Source organism: Barbus barbus (assembly GCF_936440315.1).
Source record: "Barbus barbus genome assembly, chromosome: 38".
Classification (NCBI taxonomy): Eukaryota; Metazoa; Chordata; class Actinopteri; order Cypriniformes; family Cyprinidae; genus Barbus; species Barbus barbus.
This window is the reverse complement of record NC_136716.1, coordinates 9,593,749-9,610,723: the sequence shown is the minus strand read 5'-3', so window position 1 is coordinate 9,610,723 and position 16,975 is coordinate 9,593,749. Positions and strand designations below refer to the sequence as shown.

Sequence of the window (16,975 nt, the reverse complement as noted above, 5' to 3'; positions counted from 1 at the left end):
TCGCTATATCCACTGGGATCTTATGTGAACGGAGAAACTCGGCTGTAACATTCTGCTCATAACAAACTCCTATCCTAAGGAGATCTTGCCGGCTATAGATGTTATTTGCCCGACAGAATGACCATAGGACGAGAAACAACATGTACACAAATCGCAGAATAAAGCACCGACTAGAGAAGCACTGATCCGCTAAAACAGTGTGCGCTGCCATCTTGAACTTGAATATAATAAAATGTATAATCCCCAAACAGATTTGCATGAGTTCGCACTAACATATAATATGATTGAGCAATTAGTAAGCATATTTGGCGTGCTGGCAGGAGGGAGGGCTCCGAGCTCGGGATGGAGCCCGAACCCAGAGAACTCCCCTCTCGTCCCAAGAATGGGATGAAATTAGATTGAAGTGCGGAGTTGGGGTGGAGGTGGGATGCTGGAAAAACTGTCATAGAACAGAGGTGAGTTGGCTGTATATATACAGGTCCTTTTCAAAAAATTAGCATATTGTGATAAAGTTCATTATTTTCTGTAATGTACTGATAAACATTAGACTTTCATATATTTTAGATTCATTACAACACAACTGAAGTAGTTCAAGCCTTTTATTGTTTTAATATTGATGATTTTGGCATACAGCTCATGAAAACCCAAAATTCCTATCTCAAAAAATTAGCATATCATGAAAAGGTTCTCTAAACGAGCTATTAACCTAATCAGCTGAATCACCTAATTAACTCTAAACACCTGCAAAAGATTCCTGAGGCTTTTAAAAACTCCCAGCCTGGTTCATTACTCAAAACCGCAATCATGGGTAAGACTGCCGACCTGACTGCTGTCCAGAAGGCCATCATTGACACCCTCAAGCAAGAGGGTAAGACACAGAAAGAAATTTCTGAACGAATAGGCTGTTCCCAGAGTGCTGTATCAAGGCACCTCAGTGGGAAGTCTGTGGGAAGGAAAAAGTGTGGCAGAAAACGCAGCACAACGAGAAGAGGTGACCGGACCCTGAGGAAGATTGTGGAGAAGGACCGATTCCAGACCTTGGGGGACCTGCGGAAGCAGTGGACTGAGTCTGGAGTAGAAACATCCAGAGCCACCGTGTACAGGCGTGTGCAGGAAATGGGCTACAGGTGCCGCATTCCCCAGGTCAAGCCACTTTTGAACCAGAAACAGCGGCAGAAGCGCCTGACCTATGGAGATGAAGATTTCATTTTTCAGCACGACCTGGCACCTGCTCACAGTGCCAAAACCACTGGTAAATGGTTTAATGACCATGGTATTACTGTGCTCAATTGGCCTGCCAACTCTCCTGACCTGAACCCCATAGAGAATCTGTGGGATATTGTGAAGAGAAAGTTGAGAGACGCAAGACCCAACACTCTGGATGAGCTTAAGGCCGCTATCGAAGCATCCTGGGCCTCCATAACACCTCAGCAGTGCCACAGGCTGATTGCCTCCATGCCACGCCGCATTGAAGCAGTCATTTCTGCAAAAGGATTCCCGACCAAGTATTGAGTGCATAACTGAACATAATTATTTGAAGGTTGACTTTTTTTGTATTAAAAACACTTTTCATTTATTGGTCGGATGAAATATGCTAATTTTTTGAGATAGGAATTTTGGGTTTTCATGAGCTGTATGCCAAAATCATCAATATTAAAACAATAAAAGGCTTGAACTACTTCAGTTGTGTTGTAATGAATCTAAAATATATGAAAGTCTAATGTTTATCAGTACATTACAGAAAATAATGAACTTTATCACAATATGCTAATTTTTTGAAAAGGACCTGTACACCTGATGTGCTTGTTAAGGTGATTAGCTGACGAGCTGCACCTGGGCCAGACTGATTATCTGATCGTGCTTCTTCCGAGCCTTGTTAATAAAATATCATATTGTGCTATGAAAGGGATATTATTCAGCATGTCCCTATTAGTGTGACATTAAAATGTTGTGTTAAATTGTTAACATATTTACATCTACTTGTACAACTATCATACTTTATATTGATTGCTGACGCTTCCCAGCCATTTCAGCAACAGACACAAACCAGTAAAACTACTGGAATCTAGTTTTGCAGATAACCATTTGTTCCAGCAATCGGTTATCAACGCTGATTAATTCACAAAACTGAACTGATCATCTGATCATCGGTCAACTCCTACTCACTTGTTAATAAAGCAGCTCGAATGGTATAAATGAGCAATGAATTTGATATTCAAAAATAGACAAAAGGCAAGGTTCCAAAAGTTACAAAAGTAATAATTATGACAATAATTAAAAAAGTAATAATTATAACAATAATTAACTCACCATCACTCGTGTCATATTGTCAGGGAGTATGTCAATGGACAGCCTGTTGGCTGACTCTTGTCCAGTTCTGTTCTGAGTGCGTCTGCTGGAATCTTGCTGGTCTCTTTTTGTTCTCTGGATGTCTGATGGACCTCCATCAGCCTTCGCTGACTGCCCATGAATTATGCCTGATGTAAAAACAAAATAAAATTGTGTGCCATCTTAGCTAAAACATTCATGTTGACTGGACTGAGTTAAAGTCAGCATGACATAAAAATGTACCTAAATGCATGCTATTGATCTTATTGTGAACAATTCACACATGCAAGAGTTTCATTAAAAAAACGAATATAAATCTAAGCCCACCATACTTTTTCTTTTTTAATAATCCATTTAACTAGGATATACAGTGTCACAATACAGAATAGAAGATCTGTCGTTACTTCTGTTTCATGGTGACCTTGTGACCTTCTCCTGATACTCCTAAGCAACTAACGCTTGTTGTAAATGGTCAAAATAGCAAATTTTATCTTTTGCATGTGAAAGGCTAAATTTGATACTGCTGTATTTAATATTGCACTGGCAGATAAAATTAAACTAAATTACTGCATATGTAGCCCTGGGTAGCTTAAAAGAGACAAATAAAATGCTTTATATTTTGAACTTTTTCCGATCCGGGAACAATGGTAATTCCTCTGACAATTTATTTTGTATTACTGTATTACACTATGTTGGGAGTAAAATTAATCTTGTTAAACTCAGGTTCGTCAGCAGGGGCCACCCATGCTTTACTCAATGCATCAGTACTGGAATAACAAGGAAATAGTATTTAGTACATGATGAGCTTCGTGGTACACACAAGAGACGCTCCTTGATTGACCTGTGTTTTTCTTATCTGTTTTAACAGGTAAGCTGAGAATTATTATTCTAGTAATACCCAACGGTATATTGTGATCCTAGAGTCGAATTTCTGGCCAGAGACATTAAGAAATCTTGACTTTAACCGTGATTAAGAGTGCCGTGCATAAAATGGCGGACGAGAGCGTTATCAACTCTAAGAAAGACTAGTAACTTTCAGAACGAGCAAAGTGAGAAGTAAATGTCTAAAAATACATTTAGTGGAAATAAGAATGCAAAGTGATGAATTAAATAGATGTGTACGAACATTGAGTAGTCATGTGTAGTGACATACAGCCTGAGTTAAGAAAGCACGCGTGTCTATGATAACACTTTAACATGATAAAACTTAATTTAGTGTCACTCTGTCAGCCATTACATTTGAAAGAACATTAGTGAAGTACAGTTAATAAGAATTCCAGTCAGACTCAGTGGTAAAATGCTTTTATTAATCATTTTGTCATATTGTCATGGAAAACATAATAACTGGTGTTCGGTTAAGATCTAGTTCATGAAATAAAGTCAGTTCATTAGCATATTTCATAGAGGATTAAAACTGGTTAAAAAGAGTGTTAATACAGCTTCATACAGTTATCAATGCTGGAGTAATATGGATATAAAATAATTAGTCATCCTCAGTTATGTTTATTGTTTAAATTCTTACTTGTATTCATGTTAAAGTGGGCTTGTGATGTTTAAATATTATTTGTTATACTTTTTCTTTATGCTGTGTGCGCGAGCGGGGCAGTAAACCCATAAACATCATCACCGAATAGATCTGAATGTGTTCTGAGCAGATATTTCTTGAGAATTGAGTGTGGTTTAAAGGTTAATGTGTCCAGAGCCATGTATCTGCATAAACATTTGCACTATAAGACAGGTTATTGTTTATGATTCTCTTTTAAGGTGTCTGACACGAACAAGGAAACAGTATTCAGTATGTGATGAGCTTCGTGGTACACGCAACAGACGCTTCTTGATTGACCTGTGTTTTTTTTATCTGTTTTAACAGAAAATAAATGTGTTGCCATAAGAACGGACGTCGCATCCTTCTTGAAAGTGTAACACATATGAAGTACACTATACAAATAAACTCAACGTTCCTTACCAAAGTCTAACAAGCAAAAAAAATGTTAAATAGAATTTAAAATGCATTAAAAAAAAGTATCTGTACAGCATTTTTCTGCTTTGCCAGTGTAAAGGATACAAACATAGTAATTAATTAAATAAAAGAAACATTTATAATCCCCTGCAAAAATGGATGAGAAAATGGGTGAGTGAAGATTTGGGAAAAGAAACAAGGACATCCCATGTTCAGTGGAATAACTCATAGAATATTGTTTGATAGATAGATTGATGGGTTGTTGACTGGCACAGGCCGACATTATATAAAAAAAAAAAAGAATAATGAATAAATATATAGCAGTTGTGTTAACGGTCTGTCCATCACAGACTGCATGAGTTCACTACTTCCTGTAGAATTTTTTAAAGCCTTTTTTTGGTCTTGACTTGTAGGCCGCCCTCCGTGCTCTCCGGCTCACCACCCCTACAGTTCTATTTGGCTTTGTCCTTCCTCAGGCTCCGCCTCTACACTTGGGGTTCATCGCAGTGGCTCCGTTGTGGCCTCCGAGGCCTTCAGCATCACTCCATTCCTTCAGCTCTCAGTCTACCCTGAAGGCTCCTCCTCCAATGGCTCCGCCACCTCCGCTTGTCCTCATGGTGGCATTGAGACACTCACCACCATGGTTCCTCCCTCCAGCAGTGCCACCATGGCACACTGTTCTGGCTGTGGCCTGGATCTCCATCTGGCTCTTCCTGTTTAAGTCCATTCCCTGAATCACACCACCACTTGCACCACCCTGGACTTCTTTTGTTCAATCCCTCTCCTGGATTCCTGTCTTCCATCTGAGCCAGCGAGAGGTCTCACGTTTCCGAGAAGGGGAGTACTGTCAAAGTGTCATTCAGTCTGGACGTATGGGCCCTATTGTTTTTCTAAGGATTCTTCTTCCTCCTTTTTATCATTATTTAGGGCCCAAGCCACTAAGGTGCAAGGCCCTATTGTTCTTCAAAGGATTATTATTAGGGCCCAAGCCACTAAGGTGCAGGGCCTTATTGATCCTCTAAGAATTATTATTATTAGGACCCTCTTGGAATTGCTCCGTTTGTTATTATTAGGGCCCAAGCTACTAAGGCGCAGGGCCCTATTGATATATCAATTTTGTCAATATGATACCAAGATACTGAAGATGCTAAATTGTGAACAGATTTTGGATATCTTTAATGGTGTTGCCATGGCGTTTTATTAAAGTGACAGTAATAAAAGATAACAGTAATTTTCCTATATCTTTGATGATAATGACCTATTAAAAATGTATCACCTTTTGGTTTTGGACGTTATCTAGAGAGAGAGAAGGTCTATTTAAACTCTTCATGGTTTAAATGTCTGTTCATTTATATCTGTGATTTTGCCTGCATTACAGCTTAAACATAATTCTGGGACTAGTAAATCTATTTATTTTAATTATATTATAAAAACCTAACTTTTGCTAATTTCTTTCAGATGCAGTGATTCAGAAATTCCTTCACCAGGGGCCTATTGGTGATGGCAATAAACCAAAAACTAACAAAGCCGTGGGAATACAAAGACCTTTAGCTGAACCACTGCAGTTGGTTGATGTTCTGTTTCTTATGCCCGTTCAGTGTTTTGATCAGTTATATATGTATTTATTTATTTTGATTGTGCAGGTCAAGATTTTTTCAGTTTAAAGAAACACTGTTTAAATGAAGATGTTACTTTTTAGCGTATTGTAACATTTAAAGGTCCCATATTGTACACCTTTCTGGAGTTTTATTTTAGGTTTTGATGTTCTTAAGAAAATATATTTTTAGTACCAAAAAACCATTTCAATATATTTTTACAGCTCTTCTCTCATGAGCTCTGGTAACAACAGGTCGATTCGGCCTGTCTAATATTTATGAGCCTCTCTTCTGATTGGCCTGTTGTTTTCTGAGTGACGCACGGCTAGGCCAGCCACAGGTAACTAGGGTCATGTAGGGCCAACGTCACAATTACGTCACTGCGCTATGCTGGAAGCAAAACCATCGCAGATTCAGCTTCATAAGGAGCTTAAAATATCATCTTAATACAGCAATACAGCCTCAAATTAGAAATTTGATCGCATACCTGCTGCCACTGCCAGACAAAAAACCGACTAAGGCTGTGGTTAAATGCGATAAAACGAGCGGACTGGAGAGAAACCATCATCAAAAATTATTGCGTTTGCAGCACACGCTTCTTATCAGAAAACGTTCAATAAAGTATTGTCTTGTGTTGTTATGGGCACGTCTGAAGATTTCTTGCATCTTACGTCGTGTATGAAATAATGTCTGTGTGCAAAACAACAAACTGACGATTTATATATAATCATTTGTAATTGTTTATACATTGTTGTGATTAATTGTGGCTGGAATAATAATGTAGCTGTAAAAATAGTTGCCTGCTGAAATTGAAATGTATTTACATCATCTTTATTATTAGATAGACACAGTGAGTTTGTCTTTATTGTACATCTTAGCTGTGATCCACTCATAGTAACAATCCTGTCAGATCGTCCATTCTTTGAGTGAGAGTGTAATGTTACAGGTCGGCCGATCTGGTTTCGTCTGTTAAAGTTAACCTTTTCGACATGTTTGCGTGTTGTTGCTCAGCAATGGCATGGACACGATGCTGTCTGGGGGTTTGGCAAAAGGACAGTGGGCAGTGCTCGGGTTGGTGAATGAAGGCAGTGAAGGCAGAGTAGATCGGACGTCACATTTTTACGGAAGTCACAAGGGATCGTGAAAAAACACAGCTACTTTATGCAGGCTGTGTGCACTTTACTGTAGGGCTGGGTATCGAGTTCGATACTTTTTAGGCATCGACCGAATTGCTTCGATACAACCGAGTATCGAAAAACGTCTTGTCGCTCGGTACCAAATTTCGATACCTAAGGGGTTAATCTCATCACTGTCAGTGAGCCAATAATCCTGCAGCACTAGGTGTGTTTGACTAGAAACGGCGCTGATAGATCAGTGTTTGACATCCGCGAGAGCGTTTCAAAAGCGCACGGAGCAGTCCGCTCTTTATATCGCGCGGTTTGTTTACTACACACAGACTGAAGCTCGCGTGACGCTCGCGGTCTCACTAAATGAGGACATAAACACATGAACAACAGCTCCAGAACTGCTCTGAGAGTCAATTAATGAGCATTTTACAGTTTGATTCGAGTAAAACTTGCATCATATCATACACACAGAACTGTAAAGGTATTCCAGGCAACCCGTCAAAATAAAAGTTTGGTTTAACTTGGAAGACACTGCGGCAGAAATATATTAATATTGTTCAGCGGACAGTACATACTGCTACTATAGGCTACTATTAAAATTATTAAAACTTTATTATTATTATTTTTTTTAGTAATGATCACACAACAGTTATTCCATTTTTTTATTTTAATAGTAAACCCCCTTTGTTTGCCAAAATAAATAAACTTTGATTTTCAATAATTTAAAGAAATTAAATGAATGTTTTATGCCTTCATTTGAAAACCAGATACAGAACACAGAATTTCTGAGGAAAAAGAAAACATTTAATAAGGCTATTTTAAGAATAAATTTAAATAAACTAAGTTGTTTTTATGCATTCAAATAATTAGACATACTACACTAGAATTTAATAACAATAAAGCATATGGTGAAAGAAAATAAAACACCCACTTATGAAAGTGGATGAAGATTTTAAATTTCTTGAAGTCTTTAACAACCTAGAAATGATGTGTTTTAAAATGAACACGCACTAATGTAAACGTAGCTTAACAGATGTGTAAACTGAAAACAATTTGAACTTTATTCAAATTATTTATTTATTTATTGTGTTGGATATATTTTGTTCCTTTGTGCAGTGGCTCAGGAGATGAGGCTTTGAGTCTGTATAAATATCAACGTTAAAAAATAGTTTTTTGAGATAATGTAATCTTATTAAAACTGATTTCATAAAACTGGTATCGAAAAAAGTATTGTTCAGGAACTGGTATCGAACTCAAGGTATCGGTATCGGTATCGAAAATTTTTGAACGATACCCAGCCCTACTTTACTGTGGACTGACTGATTTGAAACTTATATGGTAGTTGCATAGCCCCTAGACCTCTGTTATCATGAAAAAAGCCAGGAAATTTCAGTTTTGACAATATGGGACCTTTAACGCTTAAGGCATGAAATGTGCAATGCACTGCAACGTTGTAGATAAATGTGTCTACAACCTGTATTAAAATAATTTTAGAGATCAAAGATCACATATTAAAAGATAAAATATATGAAACCATATATTTCATAATTAAAAGACTATGGCATATATAAGTGATGCGTCATATATGTCTAACTTATATATAACACAATCAAAAATACATATATTTCACATATATTAATTATATGCATTCCATATATGACAATAAATGTATTATACATACATTTTTTTGTATGGGATAGACTTGTGTATATGAAATTGTTCCATTTTCTAATAGGAGTCATATGTATAGGGCATATATAAAACATGTATTTAATATATGGATATTTCATATATGCAAAAATATTAAATCTCTGTATGGGCAATGAGAACACCAATATTGCAAACTGTCTTGGAGGGCATAATCAGGTCACCATTCAAATCCATCAGTTGACCAGAAAATTTAGATAGAACAGCTTTAGAGCCAATCATGATTACCTCAGTTTTACCACAGTTAAATTTCTGGTAATTTGCCTCTAGCCAAAGGTTAAGTTCCTTGATGCAAGTTGTTAATGTAGGTGGAGGAAACACTGAGGTGGAGGGTGTGCTAAAATAAATCTGAATGTCATCAGCATAACAGTGGAAGTTAAACCCATAGCATTTGATTACTTGTCCAATTGGTAGCATATAAATAGTGAAGAGAAGAGTGCCCAAGACAGAAAATTGAGGTATACCAGAACCTATGGATTTGGTGGATGATTTGTGTTTCTGGCAGGGGCGTAGTTTGTGGGGGGGAAGGGGGGAGGTAACCCCCCCCAATAACCAAAACTAGCAAGTTCAACCCCCCCAATATTTATACCACGGTTAATGGAAACTTAGAATCAGGCTATTTATTAATTGTTTGAATCGCGCCTTCGGCGCTTTTATAAGTGCTAACCTCACATACAAACCGAATGGAGTGCTTATCAGCACAACATGACTGAAGCAGTTCTTTTAATTGTGTACGAGTGGCACGCGAATCACACTATACTCTGTGCGCGTTCACCAGCGCGCTCGAGAAGTGTGAGAAGATTTGCGCGAGCCATTCCTATCGTATTCTATTGAGAAACTGCCACTTTAAAATGCTATGGAGAAAGTCGAACATTATCTAAAAAAAAGGCACAAACTAAAAAGACTGATGAAAAGAGGAGAACAGATAATATTGCACCAGCACTAACATAATATTAAAATATTTTTAAACAACCCATGATGAATACCTTTACTATAATTTATCACGTTTTACTGTAGGCTTATTTAGTGTGGTAAATTGTGTCTAACTTTATAATAGATAATCTGTTAAGGGAATAGATTTTCCCTATAGATTTATATTACAACTGTGGCATGTTGTAGCTTTTGTTTCTAAAGGCTGTTGTTTCTCATAACAAATGCAATATAGATTAATAAAAAAGTCATTATTGGCCTGGTAATGATTAATAGGCTAGCCTTATTATAACAAATGCTACAGTTTAGAACTATGGTACTTTTTCATAAGAGCAAATACAAGTCAGAATGGAGAGCCAATGGGTTCTAATGATGAGTGATGGAAAAACCTTCAGATATTCCAATGATGGAACAGATTAAAACAGCCTGATGAACTGTTAAGGAGTAAGAAATAAACAATATCAATAAAAGGAAACGTTAAGTTAGATTGACTTCCCATGGCGTGTTGAATTAGAACATTCTGTCAAACTATAGCCTAAGTGTCTAAATAATATAAAATATATTATATCCTATGTAAACAAGTATTTGTTAACTAGCTTATTACTTTATTGCAGTTACGCAATCAACCAACTTTGCATGTGAGGTGGATAGCACAAAAGACCATTTTACAAAAATAAACATTTAAGCAAACAAACAAATAAATAAACCTTAAATTAAGAGGGAGCAGAGGTTCAATGTTCAAACCAAAACTACGCCCTTGGTTTCTGGTATATGACAAATTGTTGCCTCCCAGTCAAATAGGAAGAAACCATTCAAATACTGTACCAGTAATTCCAATTGCTGAAAGCCATGAGAGGAGTACACTGAAAAAAATTATACTTTGGACCAACCTAAAACAAATTACTGTAATTTGTTACAGCTAAATTCAAGGTTTTATTACTGTGATTTTGATTTGGTTGAAATTTTAAAATTTAATTTGATATTAAAATAGTTATTCTGCCCAAGAAAAAAAAAAAAAAAAAACATTCACGCAATGTTAAAATATATATTTTTTATTATAGTGTCCTGGGCCCGTATTCACAAAACATTTTATCTTACCACTTAGAGTTCTCCTAAATAGCAGTAAATGTTTTTAGCTAAGAGTTTTTTTTCTTAAAACCTTTTCACAAAGCTGCTGAGACAAACTTTTACTAAGGAATAGAGAGAAGTCTTAAGCTCAGAGTAAATAGGGCGGAGTTTACCTCGTCAAGTCACCATTATTGTCATAGGTCTTTTTACAATGCAGATTGTGTCAAAGCAGCTTCACAGTATTAAAAAAAGGGAAATAGTGTCGAAATAGTGTGCCGTTCTCCTCTGGCCAGACAAGACCAGCAGTTTAATTGTAGGTTGCAGCAAAGTCAGATTGTGCAGAGGATCTGGTTCCCATGGACTTGTCCCGATGGCCATCTAGATGATGAGGTCTCCACTGGGCCTCATCTAGTTGTCCTGGTCTCCGCTGATATTCAGGGCTTCAGGGGTTGTCTCTAGGTGCTGATCCACTATCTGGGCTGGATATGGACTGGATCCAGGTGACTGTAGTGACCATCTGATCTGTATACTGTCTGGAACTGGTGGCTACGGTGACCTCAAAATAAGAAAGAAACAGACAAATATTAGCGTAGATGCCATTTTTCTTACAATGTAACAAGTACATTGTGTGTTATGGGAAGTGTTCCCGGTTCCGGTTTACCTAAATAATGCAGCCTAACAATCCTTTAACGGATTTGAATATTGGAAGCGTATTAGTGGGTTATGTGTAAGCCTAAAGTAGATTATTCCTGAGTTTTGCCGCTAAATAGGACAAGGATGTGCTGCCCACAGTTGATTTTGATATTGTAGATATTATCAAATAGTCAGAGTTTTGAGATCGTAGCGGACTATAATGCGATAAGAGCTCGCTCAAGTACTTAGGAGCTAAACCATTCAGGACTTTATAAGTAATTAACAAGATTTTTAAATCTATACGATTAATAGGGAGCCAGTGCAGTGTTGACAGAACCGGGCTAATGTGGTCATATGTCCTGGTTCTAGTAAGAACTCTAGCTGCTGTATTTTGGACAAGCTGGAGTATGTTTATTAAGCGTGCAGAACAACCATCCAATTAAGCATTACAATAATCTAACCTTGAGGTCATGAACGCATGAATTAATGTTTCTGCATTTTCCATTGAGAGCATAGGTCGTAATTTAAATATATTTTTGAGATGGAAAAATGCATCAGAGCTTATCACGTTCTCCAAAGTGTCTGTTTTCGTTTGTTTTTTTGTGAGAAAAAGAATTAGAATAGTATACACAAATGTCTGAGATCAATACCTTAAAGCACTGGGAGCTGTTTTATAAAAGACGCTAAGAAAAGCGAGGATTAAAATACGAAACTTCCCTTGAAATAACCCGATTTTAAATCAATCGGGTCTAAAGTGGTTTCACAAATGACAATTTAAGTTCACGCAATCTCACTAATTCGATCCAGGTTCAAAAAGTCTGGATAATTTGATGTGCAAGCTTATTCTTAAGCAGCCCTTAAATGTCGATCATGGATCAAATCGATCCACCATGGCAAACAGCGAATATTTGTGCTGTTTAATGCATTTGAGACATTGTGTTTTCCTCAGTGCATAACTGACATGTCACGGGTATATTTTTCATCTGTAAATGTTAGAAAGTCATACAAATTTATTAATTTAGCTGTCAGCAGTGAGTGAGGCTTACGCGAGCGAACGAGCACTGCTGCGCGCATGTGCACTACACAGATGGAGCAGAATAGAATAGCGCAATAATTCTGAATAAAATCTAAGCTCTGCTAAAATATTTGTTGTTGGACATTAAATGTGACACATAGACTTTGAATCCTACATAAGTGTATTTTTATGATAGCAGTAACTGTAAATAAAATGTAAGCTGGCTAATACAGCCATGAGCTCAAATGAGTTAAATGTGTGTTACAATCAGTTAAAATGTAGTCTGATTTCTGTTATTTTAATTTTTAATTCACTGATTTTAACTTTTGTTTTTTATGCTTTAATACTTTAAAGAGCAATTTTAGATTAAACATTAAAACATTACAAATAACCATAAAAGGTACAGCTGTCATAAAATCAGAGAGAAAGGCTGCATGGCTAGAAAATGCTGATAAACAATGCGCAAGTAGCAACTATGTTAAAATGTTTTCATATATCTTAAACAAGGTAATTATAATTCTGGGCACAATACATTAAATACAGTTGGTTGTAGCCCTTTTTTTCTTTTTTATTTGATTTAAGGTGTAGGATATTTTCTGTATACTTTTATTATTGGACTAATGATAAAGTCAACATTGTATGCGAGAGAGTCAGTGGTAATATCGATGCGTTCCTATTGGTCAGTGTTAGAGGAGCTCAGCTTAGCATGACAGTTAGCCTGCTCCGGACCAGGTTAGTTTCCCAGCATAAGTTGCCACAATGACTGAGCTTGAGCTATGGTAATTTTGCTTTCGGAAAGCAAATCAAGTGAACAGTCAGAATTACTGAAATAAGCCTGGCTTATTTGGTAAACTAGTTTTATGAAACAGCCCCCAGGTCTCTAACTCAATTCTTGGAGGTCCACAGCTCTGCACAGTTTAGCTCCAACCCTAATCAAATGCACCTGATCCAGCTAATCAAGCTCTTCAGGATCACTAGAAACCTCCAAGCAGGTGTGAGTTGGAGCTAGTTGGAGCTAAACTCTGCAGAGTAGAGCTGTGGCCCTCCAGGAATTGAGTTTGAGACCAACTTTGTTTTCTTTGCTCCTGCATTTCACAGTCAGCGGAAGTGAGAGAAAAAAAAGTGTTTATTACATTTGAAATATGGATATTTATCTTACAAAAATGCATCGATTCGCTACAGGAGGCCTTTATTCACCCCCGGAGCCGTGGGAGGCACATTTTATTACGGATGCACGCACTTTATTTCACGTCTTCTGGACTGTTGACAAAAAACACCCGCTTACCCCCATTGAAAGACTTGGTGGGGCCAGGACAATTAATAACTCCAATTGGATTCGTCTGAAAGAAGAAAGTCACATACACCTAGGATACTTTGAGGGGGGGAGTAAAACACAGGCTAATTTTCATTTTTGGGTGAACTAACCCTTTAAATAACAGCATAATTTTAATTAAATCATTACATACACTTTTGTAATATATTAAAGAACCTTACCTTGAACATGTATGTATTGCTTTGGAATTGTCCGGATATTGGCTGGTATAGGTCTGTAATATTACGGTACAGATGGAAAAATCTCTTAGACTTGATTGATAAATACAGCAGATATCAACTGGCCTCAAGAAAAAAAAACAGCACTTACAGTTGTGATTACATCTCCAAACTGTTGTGAAAAATTACTAAAAACATCTTTCCTTAAAAAAAAAAAAAATGACAGCCATTACCATCTGGATTAAAGGAAAATAAAGGAATAGACAAGTAAACAGTAATACACATGAACTATTCGAGCGAGCAACAGGATCCGTAAATACAACAGAACAAAGATACAAATGTGTTTAACAGTAATGAGAAATACTACTGAATAAACTAACCAAAAAAAAAAAAAAAATTCTTTACTTTATGAATTAAACATGCACAGATTTTTCTTTTATTGTTTGATTAATGACAGGGACAGCAGAAGCTGCTTTAACTTTAAAACTGAATGCATGGATCCAATATATTGATTCACATCTAATTTTCTCCCAAAAGTTTACATTCGCATAAGACATAACGACTGTGTTTATGTTAAACCCTTAAAGACAGACATTTTCGTCATATTTTGTGTATATTCTGCGATTAAAATGGACGGGGCCTCGTGCACGCGCTGCGAGTGCATGAGCACAGACAGCCGCTTTGAGATGAACGATTTCAGTTTAGTTTCATGGCTAATAACGCTTTTAAATATCAAGCTCTTTGTTCATTGATCCATGCTTCTTTAATCATTCTAACGTGTCAATAACTTTCTGCAATCCGCCCAATAAAAGATGCGCGGCTGTAGGCCTATGTACATGCCGCAACATGTACGTGTGAGAAAACACACCCGTTAAGCAGTTAACTTAGACAAAATCATCCTATACATAGATTTTACTGTTACTACAGTTGATATATATATAAAGTTATTTGTATAATTACTCACCGATATTATGGAAGTGTATCAACCGCGGTCTCCATGCAGGAAAAAAAGATGGTTGATCAGAAAATTCTCAATCCGAACCTCGATGACGTCAGTGGTCACGTGGTTTTCACAGAACATAAAATTTGATTTGATGTGAAGCAAATACTTAAATTACACCAACAAAACTTAATTTTACTTCCAATTAACTAAATATACTTTAGCTCAATGACTAAATTTAAGTCGGATGAAGTATAAAATGTTTTTTAGAGTAACAAGGCATGTGCACTTTTTTCAGTGTATCTTATGACAAACAGTGTCAAAAGCTGTGCTGAGATCTAAGAGAAAGGAGAGTGCTAAGAGCACCAGAATTAGAAGCTAAGAGAAGATCATTAAAAACCTTAACCAGAGCGCTTTCAGTACTGTGTAATGGACGAAAGCCAGAATGGAAGGCCTCATAGAGATTGTGCGCTGTTAAGTAGGCCTATAACTGGGAGGCAACAACTTTTTCTAATACCTTAGAGAGAAAAGATACGTTTAAAATAGGCCTATAGCTACCTAGTGAAGGAAGATCAAGACGTCACCAGGTTTTTTTTTTTGTTTTTTTTATAAGAACGGTGGTGACAGCAGCAATCTTAAGCTTAGCTGGTACAGTTCCAGATGACAATGAAATATTAATGAAATAAGTGTTGGGTAGTGACAAAGCAGTCAAGCAATTCTTAAGTAAAGAGGTAGGTGCAGGATCAAGAAGACTAGTAGAGGAATTAGACAGCCTGATTCTCTCATCAACCACTGTGGGGTCAATAGAAAAAGGTATGAGCATGGCATTGAAGAGAGATGTTCAGTAGTGGAAACATATGTAGGGTGTTGACAGATATGAGATGTTTTAATTAATTTTTCATCCAAATGGACACCTAAAAATTTATATGACTGCATAATTTCGATCAACTGACCATTAATTGTAACTGGAAGAATCTTCTCTTTTTTCTTTCTGAAATCAATCACAAGTTCTTTAGTCTTCCCTACGTTCAGTTTCAAAACGTTTGACTCACACCAGCTATAAAAAGACTGAACCTCCCTTCTGTAAGCAAGATCATCACCCTGATTAAGTAGACCCACTAAAGCAGTGTCATCAGAAAATTTTTGTACCCAGCAAGATGGCTGACTATGCCTGTAATCAGCAGTATAGAGTGAAAATAAAAAGGGGGATAAAACTGTACCCTGAGGTGCTCCAGTATTAGTTAAAATGGTATCAGAATGTGTGTTACCAATCCTAACAAACTGTGGTCGAGCTAAAAGATAGCCTAGAATCCAGGCAATGGTTGTATTATTATCCAATTTAAAATCAATTCATTTATTAGCTAAAATATGTGGCTGTATAGTATTAAAAGCACTCGAAAAATCAAAAAACATGATCCTAACGGAACTGGCAGTAGTTTCAAGATGACTGTAAATATTGTGAACCATAAATAGTAGTGCATCATCTACCCCCACACCCTTCCTATAAGCAAATTGCAAAGGATCCTGAAAGGCAGACACATGCCTAGTCAGATGATCCAGTACAACCCTCTCGAAACATAATCTGCAAAGTCAGAGCTATAGGCCTCGGATTAGCAAAATTGTTAGCCACCTTAGCTTTTTTAGGAATAGGGAAAACACAGGATGTTTTCCTCATAACCGGGATTTTGGCAGAAGACAAAGAAAACAATGAATGTAGGACGGAGCACAGCTGGACAGCACACACTTTTAGGGTACGTGAATGAACACCATCAGGGCCTGCTGCCTTATTTGGTTTAATACGCCTTAACTGCTGACGAACCTCTTCAGTGTTAAGAATAATAGCTGGACTACAGTCCTCAGAGCTGCTCTGCCTAAGGTTAAAAAGAACATTCTCATGAAGTGAGGAAAAGTCTAATTCATTAAACCTCGCAAAAAAAGTATTGGCATCATTAGCCTGTAGCACTAGAAATCCCAGAGTTTTTTAACCCTCCTTTAGCCAAGTGGATGCTAACTGGCTAGTCTTTTGGCTATCATTAGCATCAATTCATGTGTAAATGTGGTCATTACCTGAGCAATCTGCAGGGGGGTTGGGGGTGTGTGTGTGAATGGTTGCTGGTGGCTTGTTTGTATGTGTGGGGGAGGGAGGGCTGCTAAAAGCAGAGAACTTGATTGAATATGTCT

At 37.1% G+C, this 16,975-nt stretch overlaps 1 protein-coding gene across 1 annotated transcript in view; it reads right to left on the bottom strand.

The window, feature by feature from the left end:
- Positions 1-16,975, bottom strand: part of plxdc1 (plexin domain containing 1) — a gene marked incomplete at both ends in the record, with an annotated part of 280,087 nt that overhangs the window by 196,813 nt on the left and 66,299 nt on the right. The window contains one exon of the mRNA XM_079397708.1: positions 2,311-2,477. Within this exon, the coding sequence (XP_079253834.1) occupies positions 2,311-2,477 (167 nt within the window). The remainder of the gene's footprint in view (positions 1-2,310; positions 2,478-16,975) is intronic.